The following is a 19,240-nucleotide window of genomic DNA, read 5'->3' on the forward strand; positions in this document are numbered from 1 at the left end:
TTAAAGTCCAGTTTTCACCCTTGTCGAATTATGGAGTCATATTTTAGCTTGACTAACGAGTCTATTGGTATTCCAATTAAAATCGCTTAACGAAATCAAACTCCGCATCAAACACCGTGCATCCAAATCCTTTCATGTTTTTAATCAAGGTGCTCACTTGATTTGATGCACTTCGCGAAGTAAGACCTTTATTTCAATATATATCTTGATTATCAATCAGATCGTCTTCTCTAGGCGACGCCATTTCTTTAAGCATATGCCAATGATATGAGAGGTGGAATCTGATTGGTCAATAGGAGGGACGTAAAAGGGACATAACTCGTAATAGCCACTGGTGGCGCTACGATGGAGTGTTGAAATTCAAGCCTATTTCGGCAAGGGTGGAAACTGAACTTTTACAGTCAGTTAACTCCCTTGCCTCGAAGAGAGGACCAAGTAGGCATGTCCAAGGAATACATTCCATTGCCACAGAACCTTTGGCAGTGAAGAAAGTATTAGCCCGTTGAGTTCCAATGCTTCTGACATTCACAGCTATGTTTGAAGCTGATCCAGGAAGGTTCTTGCAACGATTTGTGAGTGGGGATGAAACCTGGATCCACCATTTCCAGCCTGAGTACACATAACAATAACAAAGTTGGAAAAATGTGAAATCACAACCACCAAAGAAAACACAGTCTGTCCTATTTGCTGGAAAAGTTATGGCTTCTGTGTTCTGGGATGCTGAGAGCGGACAATGAAAGGAGCATATTATGCTACAGTTTTGAGGCAATTACGAGATGAAATTAAGAAGACGAGACGTGGTAAGCTGGGAACAGGTGTGCTCTGACATCAGGACGATTCGGCAGTCCACAAGTCAGTGATTGCCATGACAACAATCCAAGAGTGAGGCTTTGAACTCCTTCAGCATCCACCTTATTCTCCTGATCTGACTCCATCCGTTCCCAACATAAAGAAACCTCCATCCGCAACCCATTTCGACTCGAACCATGACGTCATAGAAACTGTGCAGAATCCCCAATATATGAGGTAGGGCCGTAAATATTCGACCATACAAACCAGTGGTTGATACCATAAGCAACGCCCAACGCTGTGGAAACCGAACCCGATTGCTGTTCACCAGTTCTACACAGGAATCCCCACGGAAGAAAAGTAGCATCAGTGGTTGTGGTATAATATCTGACTATTATTAAGAGAGTAGCTTCTTCATGGACCATGCGACCGCCTCCGTGGTCTAGTGGAAGAGCGTCCGCCCGGAGAGCGGAAGGTCCGGGGTTCGATCCCATAAGACATACCCAAAGACGTTAAAAGATGGTACTTGTGGTTACCCTGTCTGTCGCTCGGCATTAAGGGGCTAAAAGCAAGACTCAATCGCTGACTATTGATCCTGGACGATGGTCCGACTTCATCTACAAGCTAAACTCACAGGTCAGCCTAGACTAATCTCTAGTCTCTGAAATGAACATATTTTACTGAAAAAAAAGTTTTAAATTGCCTTAATAAAATATAATAAAACAGAAGAGCCTTGCCCACTATGATAGACTTGCATGGTTGTATTGGATGTATGTGTTTCAGGGTCTGTCTGACAGACTAAGACCGCCTCCGTGGTCAAGTGGTAGAGCGTCCGCCCTGAGAGCGGAATGTCCGGGGTTCGTTCCCCGACCGCGTCATACCAAAAGACGTTAAAAGATGGTACTTGTTGTTACCCTGTCTGGCGCTCGACATTAAGGGTCTAAAACAAGGACTGGTCGGCTCGGAGTCAGTATACTGTGTCTGAGTGGGGTATTCATGTTAAACTGCGGCATGGTATCTCAGTGTGCTAGCACTATAAATCGGACTAGTACAAGCAGCTACACACAAACACACACACTACGCCACTATATAAGTGCAATAATCTTTGACGCGACGTTAAACCCCATTTCACATCACCCCACCTCATATACCATGCATATTTTTGCGTTATACGTGTGCAAATATTACTTGATTGTCGAACTTTCGATAAATGTCTAAAGGAAAATGAAATTGTTATGAATTAAGGTTTCCAAGAGGCTGCTCCCCTAAGTGAAATATACGTTTTCGATCAAATTCAGATAAAAATAATTTCCCCCAAGCACAATTCCAAGCCCCCTGTCGTCGATCAAAGGCTGGTTGTAATATATCATCGAAATGGTTGCTTGATATGGCTGTTATCCTACCAGCTCGGCATTCTCAGCTCAAACATAAAGGTTATGAATTTGGCAGAGGTCATCGCGCCCCAAGACAGGCTGACTTTTCAATATTTCTTGTAATTACGGAATCGTTTCCCAATAATCTGCTCATCGCTCCCCTCACCATCATCAACAGCATGCATAACTATGCACGTGGTGCACATGAAGCGTTATTGTTGACATATGCACATCCATCTGGCGAGAAATCACTGATGGTACCACAGGAATACAACATTAGAGAATATCTAAATATTTTCCTTACAACTGGAGCGCATATGTTGCCGAAGTTCATCAGATATATTTCCAGGTCGGTTACGCCTAGCTGTTTCTCCATGCGGGTTGTCGTTATCATCTGATCTGCACGTGAGTTGGTGCACGTGCTCTATATCGAGATGCTAGATGAAGGAGCAAGAGTTTGAATTTATTATTCGAAACGTTCATGTCCTCGGCCATAAATCAACATTTTCCTTCATATGTTGAAGGCTATGGGAGGATGTGTACTTTCTTGGTGTTGTTTATTATCGTACACGGCTTGGGAGATTGTTGCCAACATCGCCGCGCGTGTAGGAGGTGAACACCTGTAGGCGAAATGCTACAGATAGTGTTCGCATTCATATGTTTCACCACAAACTAACATTTAGCTACCTCAATGTGTTCCAGTTGTTATCTGGCTGTGTATTTTATTGTTAAACAATGATTGTAACAGTGCTACATTGTTTCTGCTGAGATTCGGTAGACGCTCGTTACATTGTGTTTGGACAATGATTGTTCTTCAGGAATGAAGTACTATTTAAGCAGTCGTCATGAAGTTACTATATTTAGATGCTAGCGTGGTGTGTAAACGTCCGGTATACCGTGGACTGGTATGGAATATTCTGTGCCGGTGGAGTGGTGAGGGTACTGTGTAGAAGTTTCCAGTTGCGAGTTGGACTGTATGTATAGGGGACAAGAGCGTATTTACGTATCTCTCGCGCATTTCATCACATCAAGACCAGCTTTCGTGTGAGGATCACTCATCATCTCCGATTCCCTGCCTAGCCCATCTCGGAAGCATGACCACTGTCGCTGCTGGACGAATATACTATTGACATTAGCGGCCATCTTGATGTTTTATAGACTTGTCAATAGTCGAAAACGTCCAGTAGTAATGAATATCTTTTTAGAAACATTATATGGCCATTTCGCAATACAACACATGCTTTATAATCAACAGATTGAACCTAATCTGAAATATGGAAGACATATTGATACTTGGTGGCCATTTGGATTCTGCAAATTAGACATAATTCACACACTAGGATTGCTAGGGACTTTTAGTATGTGTTTAGGGCCTTGTAGAAATGTATTGTGGTGAAAAACATTCTGTTGCAATTTGTTCCAAGTTGAATGACAAAATGGCCAAGATTACCTGGACTACTTGCTGGTTTTGTCAATTGATACAACATCGATCATGGCACCTCTTATCTTGTTGGGGAGGTGAGGTAGCCAAGTGGCTAAAGCGTTCGCTCATCACACCGAAGGCCCGGGGTCGATTCACCAACATTGGTACAAAGTGTGAATCCCATTGCTGTTGTCCCCTGCCGTGAAGGTGTCGGAAATTATGCTAAAGGCTCAGCCCCCACCCACGTTAATTCCCACCCACGTCCACACCCACACACACACACACCCAAACACCTAAACTGTTCGCCACTGTTCGTCCTGTGATGGGACTACAATATTTTACGCAAGTTAATATGGTAGAAACTGTTTCTATCGCAAACCACATTTTCCTGGCTTTCTGAACAGGGAGGTTTTCAGTACAAGATGTCGATACACTGGAAATGTATTTCTAATGTATCTCGTACCTGTTATTTGCATGTGAAATTGACATACGACGTCTTATGGAGATCAATCATAAATATTACAGCAAAACACACGTACACATTTGACACGAGTGATCATGCAGTCCTTCTATAATTGGACTGCATAATCTAATGACAGCGAATCTTAAAACACATCTCTGAAATGGAAGGGTTTGTATTGACAGGCTGTTATCGAGGGTATTACTAACTGCTTTTAGATCGCTGTTACATAAAACGTGCTACATTTCAAACCGAAATGCATTTCAGGCTGAGATCATCACTCACGTTGTCAATTTCAATCATTTCGTGTCTCACTCAGGTTGTCAATTTCAACCTTTTCGTGTCTTAACGACAGAATACTACGGGCATTTTCTTGACACACTGGCATCGTTTAAATGCAGATTGTATTAGTCGTTCTCAGTGAAATGTACAACCCAATTACGTTTGATGAATCGTGCCTTTGAGTATTTTATGCGCGAACATGGAAATAAGTGTTCTAATTTGATATTTCATTCCACCTGACATTGGAGACAATTGAAAGCGTGTGATCTTTCTTCCATTTAATCGGTGACCTTCCCAAGTGCTTCTCAAGGCCGTGTGCAAAACACGTATACAAGAACACGTTGCTGAGAGTGATCAACACAGCGACAACTAAATTGAATTATCATTTACGTTAAATTTACAGTAAATTAATTTAAAAAAAAAATTAATCAGCACATGCATGTTTAAAACAACACGAACAATATTGGTTTCAGTGCATTCCCTGTTTTATTCGCGAACACCTGGTGTCATTGATTGTCAGTGGTCCATTCTTATAGTTTCCACGGCTGTTTGCCCATGACGCTAAGTGGAATCTGTTTCGGCAGAGTGAGTGAGTGAGTTGGGTTTAACGCCGCTTTTAGCAGTATTACAGTATTAGCAGTCGTATGATTGGACTATGCATAGACTCGTTAATCCAGCCAAAATATAACTCCATAATTCCAGCCTAGTTCGGCAAGGGTGGGAACTGGACTTTTACAGTCAGTTAACTCCCTTGCCTCCTGAAGATGCATCTGAACCGACGCCGAGCGACACGAGTCCACAGTTTGTTTTCTCTAATTGTTTATGTTGAAGAACTAAACGTGTGCTCTTTGTAATATAGAAATTTGAATAGATCCAGCGCTAACCAATCAGCACTCTGTCATGTTTATAGACCCTGCGCTAACCAATCAGCATCATGTCATGTTTATAGACCCTGCGCTAACCATCAGCACTCTGTAATGTTTATAGACCCTGCGCTAACCAATCAGCACACTGTCATGTTTATAGTCTTATTCCGCTGTCTTTTAGACGGTAGCCAAGTCTCTTGTCACGCGCAGTTGCGCGAGTCCTCTAAATTCTATGAATTCGACTGATTTATGTTTCTAGGGTTGTCAGTCTATGCCCTAGGGTTTCACTTTGGACTGTTAAACTGGCATGCCCTGTGATACTGTTCAAAACGGCGTTAACCCAAATAAACTCACTCACTTGTCTGATCAAGTCATACACAGGGACAAGCGACCATGTTTGTTCTGTTTCTTGTTGCCCTCGGGGGCACGGGTGGCCCAGTCGTCTAAGGCGCCGCGATTCGCTGTGCAGAGTTGCATCCCTTGGGCACGCCAGAAACCTATGATTGTGGGTTCGAATCCCGGTTCACCCCGATTATATTTCTAGGTTTGTCAGCACCATACCCGTTCTCGTGGGTTTCACCGAAGTGGTAAACGTCTGAGACCTGCATCACTTCGGGCTTTCCTCCCACATTAAGCTGACACGCCGTGATATAACTGGAACACTGTTAAAAGCGGCGTTAAACCCAACTCACTCACTCACTCTTGTTGCCCTCATTCGCCGTGTATCGTGCTGTGAGGAGTTCTCCATGTCATTATGACATTGTACTCTTGAGGCCGGATATTTCGGGCTAACCCCATTGATGTCCATTTCATTAAAAGGTGACAGTGGTGTTAGACTGCATGAAATCGATCAATAAGGCCGACAGCCACAGCAAGAACAGGTCGAAATCGATCTATAGACTTAAATGGAATGTGTTATAGGAAGACTTTATTTATTCACATCTGAGTTAAAGAACAAGAACTGCAGACACGCTCATAAACCATGGCCGGGAGGGCAGATGATGAACATAAATCTCTGGTTATTGATGATGACTCGGCAAACCGTCTAGAAAGCGTGATCGATATGTATATGATATATGTGGTTAGATTTCAGTCGCTGTTGATGGAAACTTGATCAAAGTTTTAACCGCAGATCCCGCTGCCTATAAAGGGAGTGGGCAAATATGGATGTCTTCGATGACACGCAGGGAAACACAACAGCGAGGACACAGTCGATGATACGGTCGATGATACAGTCGATGATACAGTCGATAATACGCTAGATGATACGCTAGCAGAAATACTAGATGATACACTAGATGATACGCTAGATGATACGCTAGATGATACACTAGATGATACGCTAGATGATACGCTAGATGATACGCTAGATGATACGCTAGATGATACGCTAGATGATACGCTAGCAGAAACACTAGATGATACACTAGATGATACGCTAGATGATACGCTAGATGATACACTAGATGATACGCTAGATGATACGCTAGATGATACGCTAGATGATACGCTAGATGATACACTAGATGATACGCTAGATGATACGCTAGATGATACACTAGATGATACGCTAGATGATACACTAGATGATACGCTAGATGATACGTTAGATGATACACTAGATGATACACTAGATGATACGCTAGATGATACGCAAGATGATACGCTAGATGATACGTTAGATAATACGCTAGATGATACACTAGATGATACGCTAGATGATACGCTAGATGATACACTAGATGATACGCTAGATGATACACTAGATACGCTAGATGATACACTAGATACGCTAGAGGACACGCTAGATGATACACTAGATGATATGCTAGATATCAATACACTAGATGATACACTAGATGCTTGCCATGAGAGGCGATACAATGGACTGTGTGGCCAGACTGGGCGACTTGGATGATTGCGTGACTCCGACGTCTTGGGGGGCGGGGGGGGGGGGGGGGGGGGGGGGGGGGGGGGGACATATGTTGGTGTATTTTATTGTCAAACAATGATTGTAACTGTGTTATATTGTTTCAGTTGAGATTCGGTGGACGCTCACTGCATTGTGTTTTGGCAGTGGTGAGTCGTCAGGAATGTAGTACTATTTAATTTGAGTAGTCGTCAGGAAGTTACTATATTTCGATACTAGTGTGGTCTATACCGTGGACTTGTATGGAATATTCTGTGGTGTTTTGGAAGCGAGTTGAACTGAAAAATCTCACACACGCATTTGCTTCGGTACCAGCTTTAATGTGAGGATCGCTCATCATCCCTGATTCACTGCTCAGCCATTCAAGGAAGCTTGACCAATGCCGCGGCTGAAAATATATTATTATCACTGACGTTTGCTATCACCACTGTATTTTTGTATTTGATGCTGACCATTGTCATCATATTATTTATTACCATTGAAGATTGTACTACCACCCTATTGTGTACTGCCATTGTTATTGTTGTGCAGTAATTTTTATTGATTGTAATCCCAGTTAATTTTGTAATACATTTGTTGATTGTATACCGTTTGTTGGTTGTTTGTTGGGTTCACACTAGGTTCTTTTACGTACAGATTTCGGGATTAACATACTGCATAAATCTGGGAATCAACGCGTAAAAGGTGGTACTCATATTATCAATCACGGGTTTCATTATTTACCTAAGATAGCTCACAAGTTCATACACCAGGTATTTACTTACTCCCGCTCTCTTCAAAACGTCTATTATGAAACTCGGGTATCGCACTCGCGTACCTAACAAAGTTAGATCCTTTCACCATCTTGCAGTTTTCATCTACAAATACATGTTAGTAAACATTCTGTAGAAAAAACACCAAGCTTCTCCTTCACCAAAATCAATAAACGAAAGCCGAATATGCTTTGATAGTGCACACACATTGCCTACAGTGTATTTCTCATCGATGCACAGGGCTTTTCCTTAGATGTGCATACGGACATTATACTCTTGTGTATCGTCTGGGGTAATCGTTTACCAGGGTTATTTTTTGTCGGGACAGATATGAATATGAATATATGAATAACTAAGGCAACATAGCGAATTGATCTATTTAACGGACAGCTCATCTGAGCATTATCAATGTACGTATGTAAATCAATCAATCAATCAATCAATCTATCAATCATTATGATTTTACACCGCTTTTAACAATATTCCAGCAATGTCACGTTGGGGGGCACCACAAATGGGCTCCAGACATTTTGTCCATATGCAGAATCGAACCCCGATCTTAGGCGTTCGAACGCATTAACCACTTGGCTACCCCATCGCCCCGAATGAATAAATGAATTTTAAATTTATTTTGAATGAAGTTATAAGTATTTTAAAATTGTCTTTAATACATATCAGAAACGAGCAGATATAATCTCTTCATTTTCAATACTGACTTTGACTTTATTGTGAGTTTTCGGAAACTTTGAAAGGACGTAGATAAATGGTTCACTACATCGGGTAGGAAAGGGTGTTATTAAAAATGTGACACCCATGTTTAATTAGATCTCATTTTGCTTTCAATTTGGTTTCCGCAATGTTCCAAACTGCCATTAACGTTGTATTGATCGACCTCTTCTGAACAGGTATTGTCTCCCAGGCCTTTGAAATATTTACCACTTTAAAAATGGATATTAGGTCATTTAGAACATCCTACAGCCGATTGTCGCTTCCAACACGCAATAGCTTCTATTTACAACCCTTATTCTGCCTCCAAATCGCCGAGACGATTTCAGCTACGAGATATCGCAAGATCTTGTTCGTGAAATGACAAGTGGCGTGACGTTGATGAATGATTGCACATGCATTATGTACAACTCGACATGCAAAGCGAAGATTATGACATCAATGCGAATTAAGCAGGCTTCTTCATCGAGGGAATCCTGAATTGAACACTGCAGGCCTAAGAATCTCCAAACCATCTATCTATCCGTATTGCGGCGAAATTAGTCGCCTTCAGCACACAGCATAGAGGTCCACACAGATGAGGACTTTTGTAGAAACGTTACACAATATACAAATGGTCGTATTATCAAGGTCATGGGGTGAGTGTCTTGGGCGCAGAGGTGTGGATCAAAAGGAAAGAACAACAACGAAAACAATAATAATTGCCATAGTAATAGTAATCATAATCATTATCATAACCACCATCGTCAGATTGGGATGCACTGTCTACTGATCATTTGTTGTTCGCCCAGATGATAAGCAAGATCAACTGGAGATGAAATCCTCGTGCCTGGGTGCCGAGTTGTCTCCCTTACATAAACAAGCGAACGTATCAATTAACCTTAGCGCACAACAATGGAACATTTTGACCATTTGTCACCTTCTCGAGTAGCCCATTGTCGCGCTTTGAATTATATTTTTGCTTTTTTCACCAAAGGACGACAATGCGGCAGCACTAGTGTTGAAGGTCAATATGTCGCGTTGTCTCGTCGCCCTATCAAAATGGCGTAAAAAGCATGACCTTGCGCGCGACCAGGCTTCTCTTCTGGGATTCCATACGTTCCAAAACCGGGCTAGAATCCGATTATGATCCCTGGACTGTCGGCACCACACGGTTGCGATAGTGACTTACCCACAGTACTACACGCCTACGATCTACGTAACCAGCTTTCCTCTTGCAATAATTAATATTAGGTCACCGCCATATTGGTCAAAGAGGCACGAAATCCATCCCACACACTTGCTTAAGAAAACGTTCAAAACACATTCCATGATTATTTCTAATATTATTTTTACTTAAACAATCACACTTAAAAGCCCGACATAAACGCTTCATTGAGAAATGGCACTTGCCACTCAAAAATCGTGACACCTACCTCTCGCAGTTGAAGGTCTCAGTGGGCTCGATGTATCGATCTGCCGCATCCGTTAGAACTTTCAAATTTCACCCCAACATGATCCGCAGCCAACATCGTAACAGAACCATGAGCGTCTGACTTCATTTAGACCTTGACAGGTCCATTTATTTTGTTGCATAATATGTTATCCTTCGTTACCCCGCCTGTCATGTATAGTTTATTGTGGTCTGAGTGAACTCCAGTTAAAGCAAATACGCAGTCTTATTTACTAACCGCCTCAGTTCAACCTAAAGTATCATTTAATACAGTTACTTAGCAACCACCCCAGTTCAACCTCAAGTATCATAGTAATACAGTTATTCCATAGCTTCCGAGCTCAAGTTGCCGACTCATTTTAACACCATTATTCACACCCCCGACCCGTGAATATCCGGGGTAGAATAGGTCTTCAGCAACCCATGCTTGCCGTAAAAGGCGACTTTGCTTGTCGAAAGAGGCGACTAACGTGATCGGGTGGTCAGGCTTGCTGACTTGATTGATGCATGTCATCGTATCCCAATTGCGTGGATTGATGCTCATGATGTCAATCACTAGATTGTGTGGTCCAGACTCGATTATTTACAGACCGCCGTCATATAGCTGGAATATCGCTGTGTGCGGCGTTAAAAAACAACCAACCAACCAACCAAACGTAACATTGTAATGTAGGTATTCCGTAGCTCGTTCGGCTTAACTCACCGGAACATTTGTACATAGTTGTTCCCTAGTTCCATCAGCTCACCCTTGTCATTTTAACTTTCTATTCAACTGCCTAACTAATTTAGTAACTGATCCACTTGCCTCGACTGAATGAATTATACATCCGTCTTCAAAGGAATAGGGTACGTGATTGTTGGTGTGGAGCAAGCTGGAAAGTGTCTTCGGGGACCCCAGGGCTGTTTGACATTTGAACGTCGTCTAAACCTGAGTCTGTAAGTCATCTATCAGAAATGTTTTTACTTTAAACAAGGTCACTGTACTCACTCGTTACTTAATAGAGCTTTATTCTTTTCTTCACATCACTTATGGAATCTATGCTTTATGCGCTTACTTTTGGTTTGTTAAGACAGGGACGAAGAGTAGTCTAGTGGTTAACGCGTTCGATCGTCACGCTGAAGTCCCGGGTTCGATTTCTTTCATGGGTACACTGTGTGAAGCCAATTTCTGCTGTCCCCTGCCGTGATATTGCTGGACTATTGCTAAAAAACGGCGGATAAATCCAACTCACTTACTCACTCACTGTTCAGACAGATACCACAAAAAGGAGAAACAAATGCCTCATATAAAAGTACCACCCTGTCCACGCTTGGGCTAGGCGGCATGTATAGTTAGTGTGCAGTGTCCTTAGAAGGGTGTGATTGGAGAAGTATAAGAAGGGTGTGATTGGAGGAGTGAAGGAAGGGTGTGATTGGAGGAGGTGTAGGATGGGTGTGATTGGAGGGTAGACGGAAGGGTGTGATTGGAGGGATGTAGGAAAGGTGTGATTGGAGGAGATGTAGGAAGGGTGTGATTGGATGGATGTAGGAAGGGTGTGATTGGAGGGATGTAGGAAGGGTGTGATTGGAGGAGGTGTAGGAAGGGTTTGATTGGAGGGATGTAGGAAGGGTGTGATTGGAGGGATGTAGGAAGGGTGTGATTGGAGGAGATGTAGGAAGGGTGTGATTGGAGGAGATGTAGGAAGGGTGTGATTGGAGGGATGTAGGAAGGGTGTGATTGGAGGAGATGTAGGAAGGGTGTGATTGGAGGAGATGTAGGAAGGGTGTGATTGGAGGAGGTGTAGGATGGGTGTGATTGGAGGGATGTAGGAAGGGTGTGATTGGAGGAGATGTAGGAAGGGTGTGATTGGAGGGATGTAGGAAGGGTGTGATTGGAGGGATGTAGGAAGGGTGTGTTTGGAGGGATGAAGGAAGGGTGTGATTGGAGGGATGTAGGAAGGGTGTGATTGGAGGAGGTGTAGGAAGGGTGTGATTGGAGGGATGTAGGATGGGTGTGATTGGAGGGATGTAGGAAGGGTGTGATTGGAGGAGGTGTAGGAAGGGTGTGATTGGAGGGATGTAGGAAGGGTGTGATTGGAGGAGGTGTAGGATGGGTGTGATTGGAGGGATGTAGGAAGGGTGTGATTGGAGGGATGTAGGAAGGGTGTGATTGGAGGGATGTAGGAAAGGTGTGATTGGAGGAGATGTAGGAAGGGTGTGATTGGAGGGATGTAGGATGGGTGTGATTGGAGGGATGTAGGAGGGGTGTGATTGGAGGAGGTGTAGGAAGGGTGTGATTGGAGGGATGTAGGAAGGGTGTGATTGGAGGGATGTAGGAAGGGTGTGATTGGAGGTGTGAAGGAAGGGTGTGATTTGAGGTGTAAAGGAAGGGTGTGATTTGAGGTGTAAAGGAAGGGCGGGATTTGAAGGGTGAAGGAAGAGTGTGATTGGAAGGGTGAAGGATTGATACTTGCCGAGTATTGCTGAGACAGGGCTGATATCAGTTTATTCTGGACGGAAACTGCTACCTCCTCCGGTTTCTGATACATGTTTTCAGTGGGAAACAGACTTTTCAATCAACGACTGTGTTCCGGTGTCGGAGGCTGCCATTCTGGTTTCTATACTAATTGCAAAAAAGTCCAGCTTTGGAGCCGGTGTCTGGCAGAATGACTGCCAAACATCGAGCTGATTCAGCGATATTTTCATTACAGTGTGTATTGGTAGAGGTCCTGATTTTGCTGTGACTCAGACATTTCTCATCAGCCGACCACGCACTCATGCATACTTCACTGGATATACATATGGTTTGATAACTGCTTGGGCCCCATTCGAAACTGTGTTGGTCATTCAGACGTTCAATATGAATATACATATATATATCACCGCTGCTGTAAGTATTCGCTCTCAAGTAGACTGAAAAGTGTCTACTTCCCCATGCATGCTTACAATAAGCACCCATCGTCCGTTATTCATGTTGACGCCGTCACGTATTACCACTGTTGCCCTGATCATGAATAAACAATTTACAACTAATTAGCCAGGGGTAATAACTTATGACTTTTAAAACGCTTCCGTTTTAATACGCTCATTCAGGTCCCGAAATAAAACTCAAACACAAAACAACCACCATTTGCAGAGACGTCATTTTTTCCCTCGAGAACACGCCTCGGTCTATCGGTGCACTTTGTACTACAACGACTTGCGTTGCTTACGTGGGGAATCGAACCCGGTCTCCAGCGTGACGAGCGAACGCTTCAACCATAAGACTAGCCTACCGCTCCGTTGTGATGACCGTCTCTGCAAATGATGGTTGTTTTGTACTCGAGGGCCAAAGACACTTTAGGGAAGACACTTCCCTGTCCTGTCCGCCTACCCTGTCCAGTCCCCTTCCCCGGTCCAGTCCCCCTCCCCGGTCCAGTCCCCCTCCTCGGTCGAGCCCCCCTACCCGGTCCAGTCCCCCTCCTCTGTCCAGTCCCCCTACCCGGTCCAGTCCCCCTACCCGGTCCAGTCCCCCTACCCTGTCCAGTCCCCCTACCCGGTCCAGTCCCCCTCCCCGGTCCAGTCCCCCTACCCTGTCCAGTCCCCCTACCCGGTCCAGTCCCCCTACCCGGTCCAGCCTCCCTACCCGGTCCAGTCCCCCTACCCGGTCCAGTCCCCCTCCCCGGTCCAGTCCCCCTCCCCTGTCCAGTCCCCCTACCCGGTCCAGTCCCCCTCCCCGGTCCAGTCCCCCTCCCCTGTCCAGTCCCCCTACCCGGTCCAGCCCCCCTACCCGGGCCAGTCGTCCCTGTCCAACGTTCCCCGGTCCAGTCCCCCTACCCGGTCCAGTCCCCCTACCCGGTCAAGTCCCCCTACCCGGTCCAGTCCCCCTACCCGGTCCAGCCCCCCTACCCGGGCCAGTAGTCCCTGTCCAACGTTCCCCGGTCCAGTCCCCCTACCCGGTCCAGCCCCCCTACCCGGGCCAGTCCCCCTACCCGGGCCAGTCCCCCCTATCCAGTCTCCCTCTACCCGGTCCAGTCTCCCCTGTCCAACGTTCCCCGGTCCAGTGTCCCCCCTCCATGCCAGTGTGACCATCGCCCTCATCAAGCTGGGTGTGGTTTTATTGTCAATGAGCACGGCCCCATGCAGTGACGTTAATGAAATTGGTATTCTCAGGAGGACTGTTATTTTCCGTGATGGTGTCAATATGGCTGTACAGATCAAAGCGGTTTGGCAGGGAAATATCAATTGTTCACTTCTCCAGCTATTAACAATGTATTTTTTGCAGAATCGGACACATTGAATTGATGAATTATGTTGATGAGAAGAAAATATTGGAAGCTGGCACACATACATAAATATTTACACACCGAGATAAATATTAAAGGTGCATTTGGGTTTAACGTCGCCTCCAAGATTATTGCACTCATATAGTCACGTGCATGCACGTGTGTGTGTGGCTGCTTGTACTAGTCCGGACTTATGCCGATTTATAGTGCTAGCCCACTGAGATACCTTGCCGCAGTTTAACATGAATACCCCACTCAGACACAGTATACTGACTCCGAGCCGACCAGTCCTTGTTTTAGCCCATTAATGCCGAGCCCCAGACAGGGTAACAACAAGTACCATCGTTTAACGTCTTTTGGTATGACGCGGCCGGGGATCGAACCCCAGAAATTCCGCTCTCCGGGCGGACGCTCTACCACTAGACCACGGAGGCGGTCAATATTAAAGACTTATGTCTGTGGAGGATGTGGTCAATTGGATACTCCAACACTATTTATTTTACTGTCATAACGTCAATAGATTTTGGAATGGTTTTTCTTGACATTTCAAAAGCAGTTTATTAAGATTTGGCAATACAGGATTATTGATTGTCTTTACAGGGTTCGTACTGAAAACTTCTCATTCCTTTAATTATATATTATTATTTGAAAAAAATGTTTGTATACTCAACAACAAAAATCCTGTGACACCAATATTTTAGTGTAATCTTCAAACAAGTAAAGTTTGGTTTTCAATATTGTAGAATGGAATCAAGGCACAAAAACGCAACTGCTACAGAAAAGCATGCATTCCATGCAAATGTTGACTTATGCAAGCCCCAGAATAGGTGTAAAACGTGTGCGTTAACGGGATTCCATATGCATTGTTTAGCATCGTGCTGACAACAACCACTCAGAAAAACAACAAAATTATTCAATTATTCAACATTACGAAATGCCACGCCTGTCCGAAAATGAGTGTCTGCGAGCCATTGGTATGACTGAAGCAGGATCGAGTCAACGTGATGTTGCAAGACAATTAAACGTCCACAGAAACACCATTTGGTGTTTATAGCAACGTTGGCAACAGACGAATGCAGTCAGAGACTATCCTCGGAGTGGCAGGCCATGCGTAACCAAAAATCGACAAGACAACTGGATTCGAACAACACACCTACGAAATCGATTCCAGCCAACAACAGTGACTGCAAGAAGCATCCCCGACCTTCGACGAATATCTTCACAAACCGTACGTCGTCGCCTCAGATGTGCAGGGATTGTCACCAGAAGACCCGCCAGACGTTCCATTTTGACAGGAAACCACCGTCAAGCACGTCTACAGTGGTGCAGACAGCGTCTACGCTGGACGGCCATGCAGTGGGGACAAGTTCTATTCACTGACGAGTCTCGTTTTCGCCTCAGCCACAGCGATGGACGGATTCGAGTGTACCGACGTCGAGGTGAACGTAACGTCAATCATTGTGTCATGGAAGAAGATCAGTTCGGGGGCGGCAGCGTCATGGTATGGGTTGGGATTACAGCAAGACAGAGGACCCGTTTGATAGTGGTAGAGGGAAATCTCAATGGACAGCGGTACCGCGACGAGATCATCGGCCCTGTTGTTCTACCGTTTTGCGTCGTCATGGCCCAGGCATTACCTTTCAACATGATAACATCCGGCCCCTTATTGCCCGACTTGTTCAGGATTCTCTTCAACAAACCAACGTGAATGTCATCCCCTGGTCGGCTCGCTCCCCTGATCTCTCACCAATCGAGCACATGTGGGATGAGATGGATCGGCGCCTTCGACGTCAACCACGTGTTCCACGGACACTCCAGGAACTTCGAAACATGCTCCAGCAGATATGGACAGATATCCCACTGGACTTTGTGCGACGCCTGGTCCATTCCATAAGACGAAGATGTGTTGCTTGCATCGCAAACAGAGATGGACACACACGCTATTGATTTCTGAATTGACATTTTGGCACGTTCATGTTTGTTTTTTAATGAAAGTACGCATTTTCTGAAGTCAGTATGGCAAATTAAACCATTTGAACACTTACAGTAGTCTTTTATCTGTTGCAAACCGAAATTGTTTCAGATTTGGTAAAAAACATAACTTTGTATTAAATCTTATTCAATGTCACAGGAACTGTTGTTGTTCAGTATATATCGCTTAAGAGTAATAAAATTTAACTGTACTTTTGATAATTTTGTAAAAGAACAAGGATATAATACACATAATGCGACAAAGCAAACATAAGGATAATTTAGATTTTATTAGAAAAAAAGACTTATTCTCAGAACAAGTTGATTGATTAACTGTTATTTTAGTACTTATTATTCCAAGTGATGCTATTATCCCACCAAGCCATGTGAGTCTGTAAGGGTTAATTGTAAAAACTGTGGCAACTATTTTGTTTGTTTGTTGTTTTACGCCGCACTCAGCAATATTCCAGCTATATGACGGCGGTCTGTAAATAATCGAGTCTGGACCACACAATCCAGTGATTGACACCATAAGCATCCATCCCCGCAACTGGGATCGATGACATGCATCAACCAAGTCAGGGAGCCTGACCACCCGATCCCGTTAGTCGCCTTTTACGACAAGCATAGTCGCCTTTTACGGCAAGTATGGATTGCTGGAAACTTATTCTACCCCGGATCTTCACGGGTCTGCAACTATCTTGAGAAAAAATATATTTACAGAGAGAGAGACACATAACATGGTCATACAGGCACACGAAGACACACATTTAAACACAAACACAGACAGCAACACAGGTACACATAGGCACACAATTTCCCACACACTGACAAACAGGTACATAAATGAGTGAGTGCGTTGAGTTTAACGCTGCTTTTAACAGTATTCCAGTTATATCACGGCGTGTCAGCTTAATGTGGGAGGAAAGCCCGAAGTGATGCAGGCCTCAGACGTTTACCACTTCGGTGAAACCCACATGCACGGGTATGGTGCTGACAAACCTAGAAACATAATCGGGGCGAACCGGGATTCGAACCCACAATCAAAGGTTTCTGGCATGCCCAAGGGACGCAACTCTGCACAGCGAATCGCGGCGCCTTAGACGCCTGGGCCACCCGTGCTTGAAACGTCATAATTGACGTTCACATTTTGATGGTTGGTTGTTTTACGCCGCACTCAGATATTCCAGCTATATGACCGCGGTCTGTAAATAATCGAGTCAAGACTAGACAATCCAGTGATTGACACCATGAGCATAGATCCACACAATTGGGATACGCTGACATGCATCAACCAAGCGGCGAGCCTGACCACCCGATCCCGTTAGTCGCCTTTTACGACTGGCATAGTCGCCTTTTCCCGCAAGCATGGGTTGCTGAAAACTTAGTCTACCCCGGATCTTCACGGGTCTTTCACATTTTGAGTTACCATACCGACCGAACACTCTCGCTGGGAATGAGGCAGTTCTTATTCCCCCCAAAATGAACAAGTCCAAACAATAATGTCTGAAATTTAATGACAAAAAACCCCAGAAACACAAAAACCTCTTTACACTAATGCATAGTCCCCACAAATTACGCATTTACTTTCACAGAAAGTGTGAACATTAAACACCTTCTGTCATAAAATGGTATTTACTTCCCTATATTCGAAGTTATTAACGCAATCTTCTGACCGAGTCCTATGGACGTCTTCGTAACACAACGACAACACGTCAGCTGATGACGTCAAACTGTTCAACGCGGACTGTCAGATACAGAACATGAAATGCACGAGATTTACAAGAACATGTGCAAGTGGTACAGCAAAGGGTGTGTTTGGGCGAGCTGTCCCAAGTTAAGCGATGGGTGTGTTTGGGCGAGATGCCCCAAGACAAACCACGAACAACTGTTTCCCTTTGTTCAAAGGCGGTCTTAAGGCATGTTTCATCGAAAATACGACTCTGTAATGTGAACACGCAAAAAGAAATTCGGCCTCGTGGTGTACACGCTCATTCAGCTCGTAAAGTCCCGTTCATCCCGCTAGTGGCACCATGTAACTCAGGGTCCCCTAGCTCCTCCATCCCCCGAGCAATCACATCAAGGGGGGTTGGCCCTAGCGTGACTGAATGCATAAATTCAAGCGACCTATGTTATTACGGGACCTACAATGATTCTTTCCCATTCCACAGCACTTGTCATTAACCGCGTTTCGCCACTATCCATCCCGTCGCATTCCAGATCATGCTTCCAAGTCACACATACACGGCTGTCCTTAGTCTGTCAGACAGACCCTGAAACATCCAATACAACCATGCAAGTCTATCATAGTGGGCAAAGTTCTTCTGTTTATTATATTTTATTAAGGCAATTAAAAAAAAAAAAATCTGTAAAATATGTTCATTTCAGAGACTAGATATTAGTCTAGGTTGACCTGTGAGTTTAGCTTGAAGATGAAGTCGGGAGTTCACTGACCATCGTCCAGGATCAATGGTCAGAGATTGATTGAATTCGTTTTTTCGGGGCATTAAAGCGTATTTCAGTTATATGACGGCATGGCAGCTTGATATGAGAAAAAAGCCTGTGAGTTTAGCTTGTAGAAGAAGTCGGGAGTTCGCGGACTATCGTCCAGGATCAATAGTCAGCGATTGAGTGAATTTGGTTTTATGGGGCATTGGAGTGTATTTGAGTTATATGACGGCATGGCAGCTTGATATGAGAAAAAACCCCGAGGTGATGCACACCTATGACGATAACCACTTTGGGGAAATCCATGAGCACGGATATGGTGCTGACAAACTCAGGAACATAATTAGATCGATTCTGGGATTCGAACCCATGGTCATAGCACCCTGTAATGAGTAAGGGAGGTAACTCTGCACAGTGAAATTCGGTGCCTTAGACGGCTGAGCAACCTGTACCCTCCCAAATTGATACGGGTGTCCGTGTGTGGAAAAATATATGTGGCGTTTGAATTTATTTATGTGAGCACCGGGCTGTGTGGTAGCCTTGT

The 19,240-nt window shown here is 44.4% G+C and overlaps 1 protein-coding gene across 1 annotated transcript; it reads left to right on the forward strand.

Annotated features, from left to right (window-relative positions):
• The first annotated feature begins 12,678 nt into the window (after positions 1-12,678).
• On the forward strand, positions 12,679-14,296 carry LOC124151524 (vegetative cell wall protein gp1-like). The gene is made up of 3 exons (XM_048403481.1): positions 12,679-12,732; positions 13,395-14,100; positions 14,277-14,296. The coding sequence occupies exons 1-3, from the start codon at positions 12,679-12,681 to the stop codon at positions 14,294-14,296; spliced, it is 780 nt and encodes a 259-aa protein (XP_048259438.1).
• Positions 14,297-19,240: the final 4,944 nt, after the last annotated feature.

This window comes from Haliotis rufescens, unplaced genomic scaffold (genome assembly GCF_023055435.1).
Source record: "Haliotis rufescens isolate VD_foot unplaced genomic scaffold, xgHalRufe1.0.p SCAF_3, whole genome shotgun sequence".
NCBI classification, from domain to species: domain Eukaryota; kingdom Metazoa; phylum Mollusca; class Gastropoda; order Lepetellida; family Haliotidae; genus Haliotis; species Haliotis rufescens.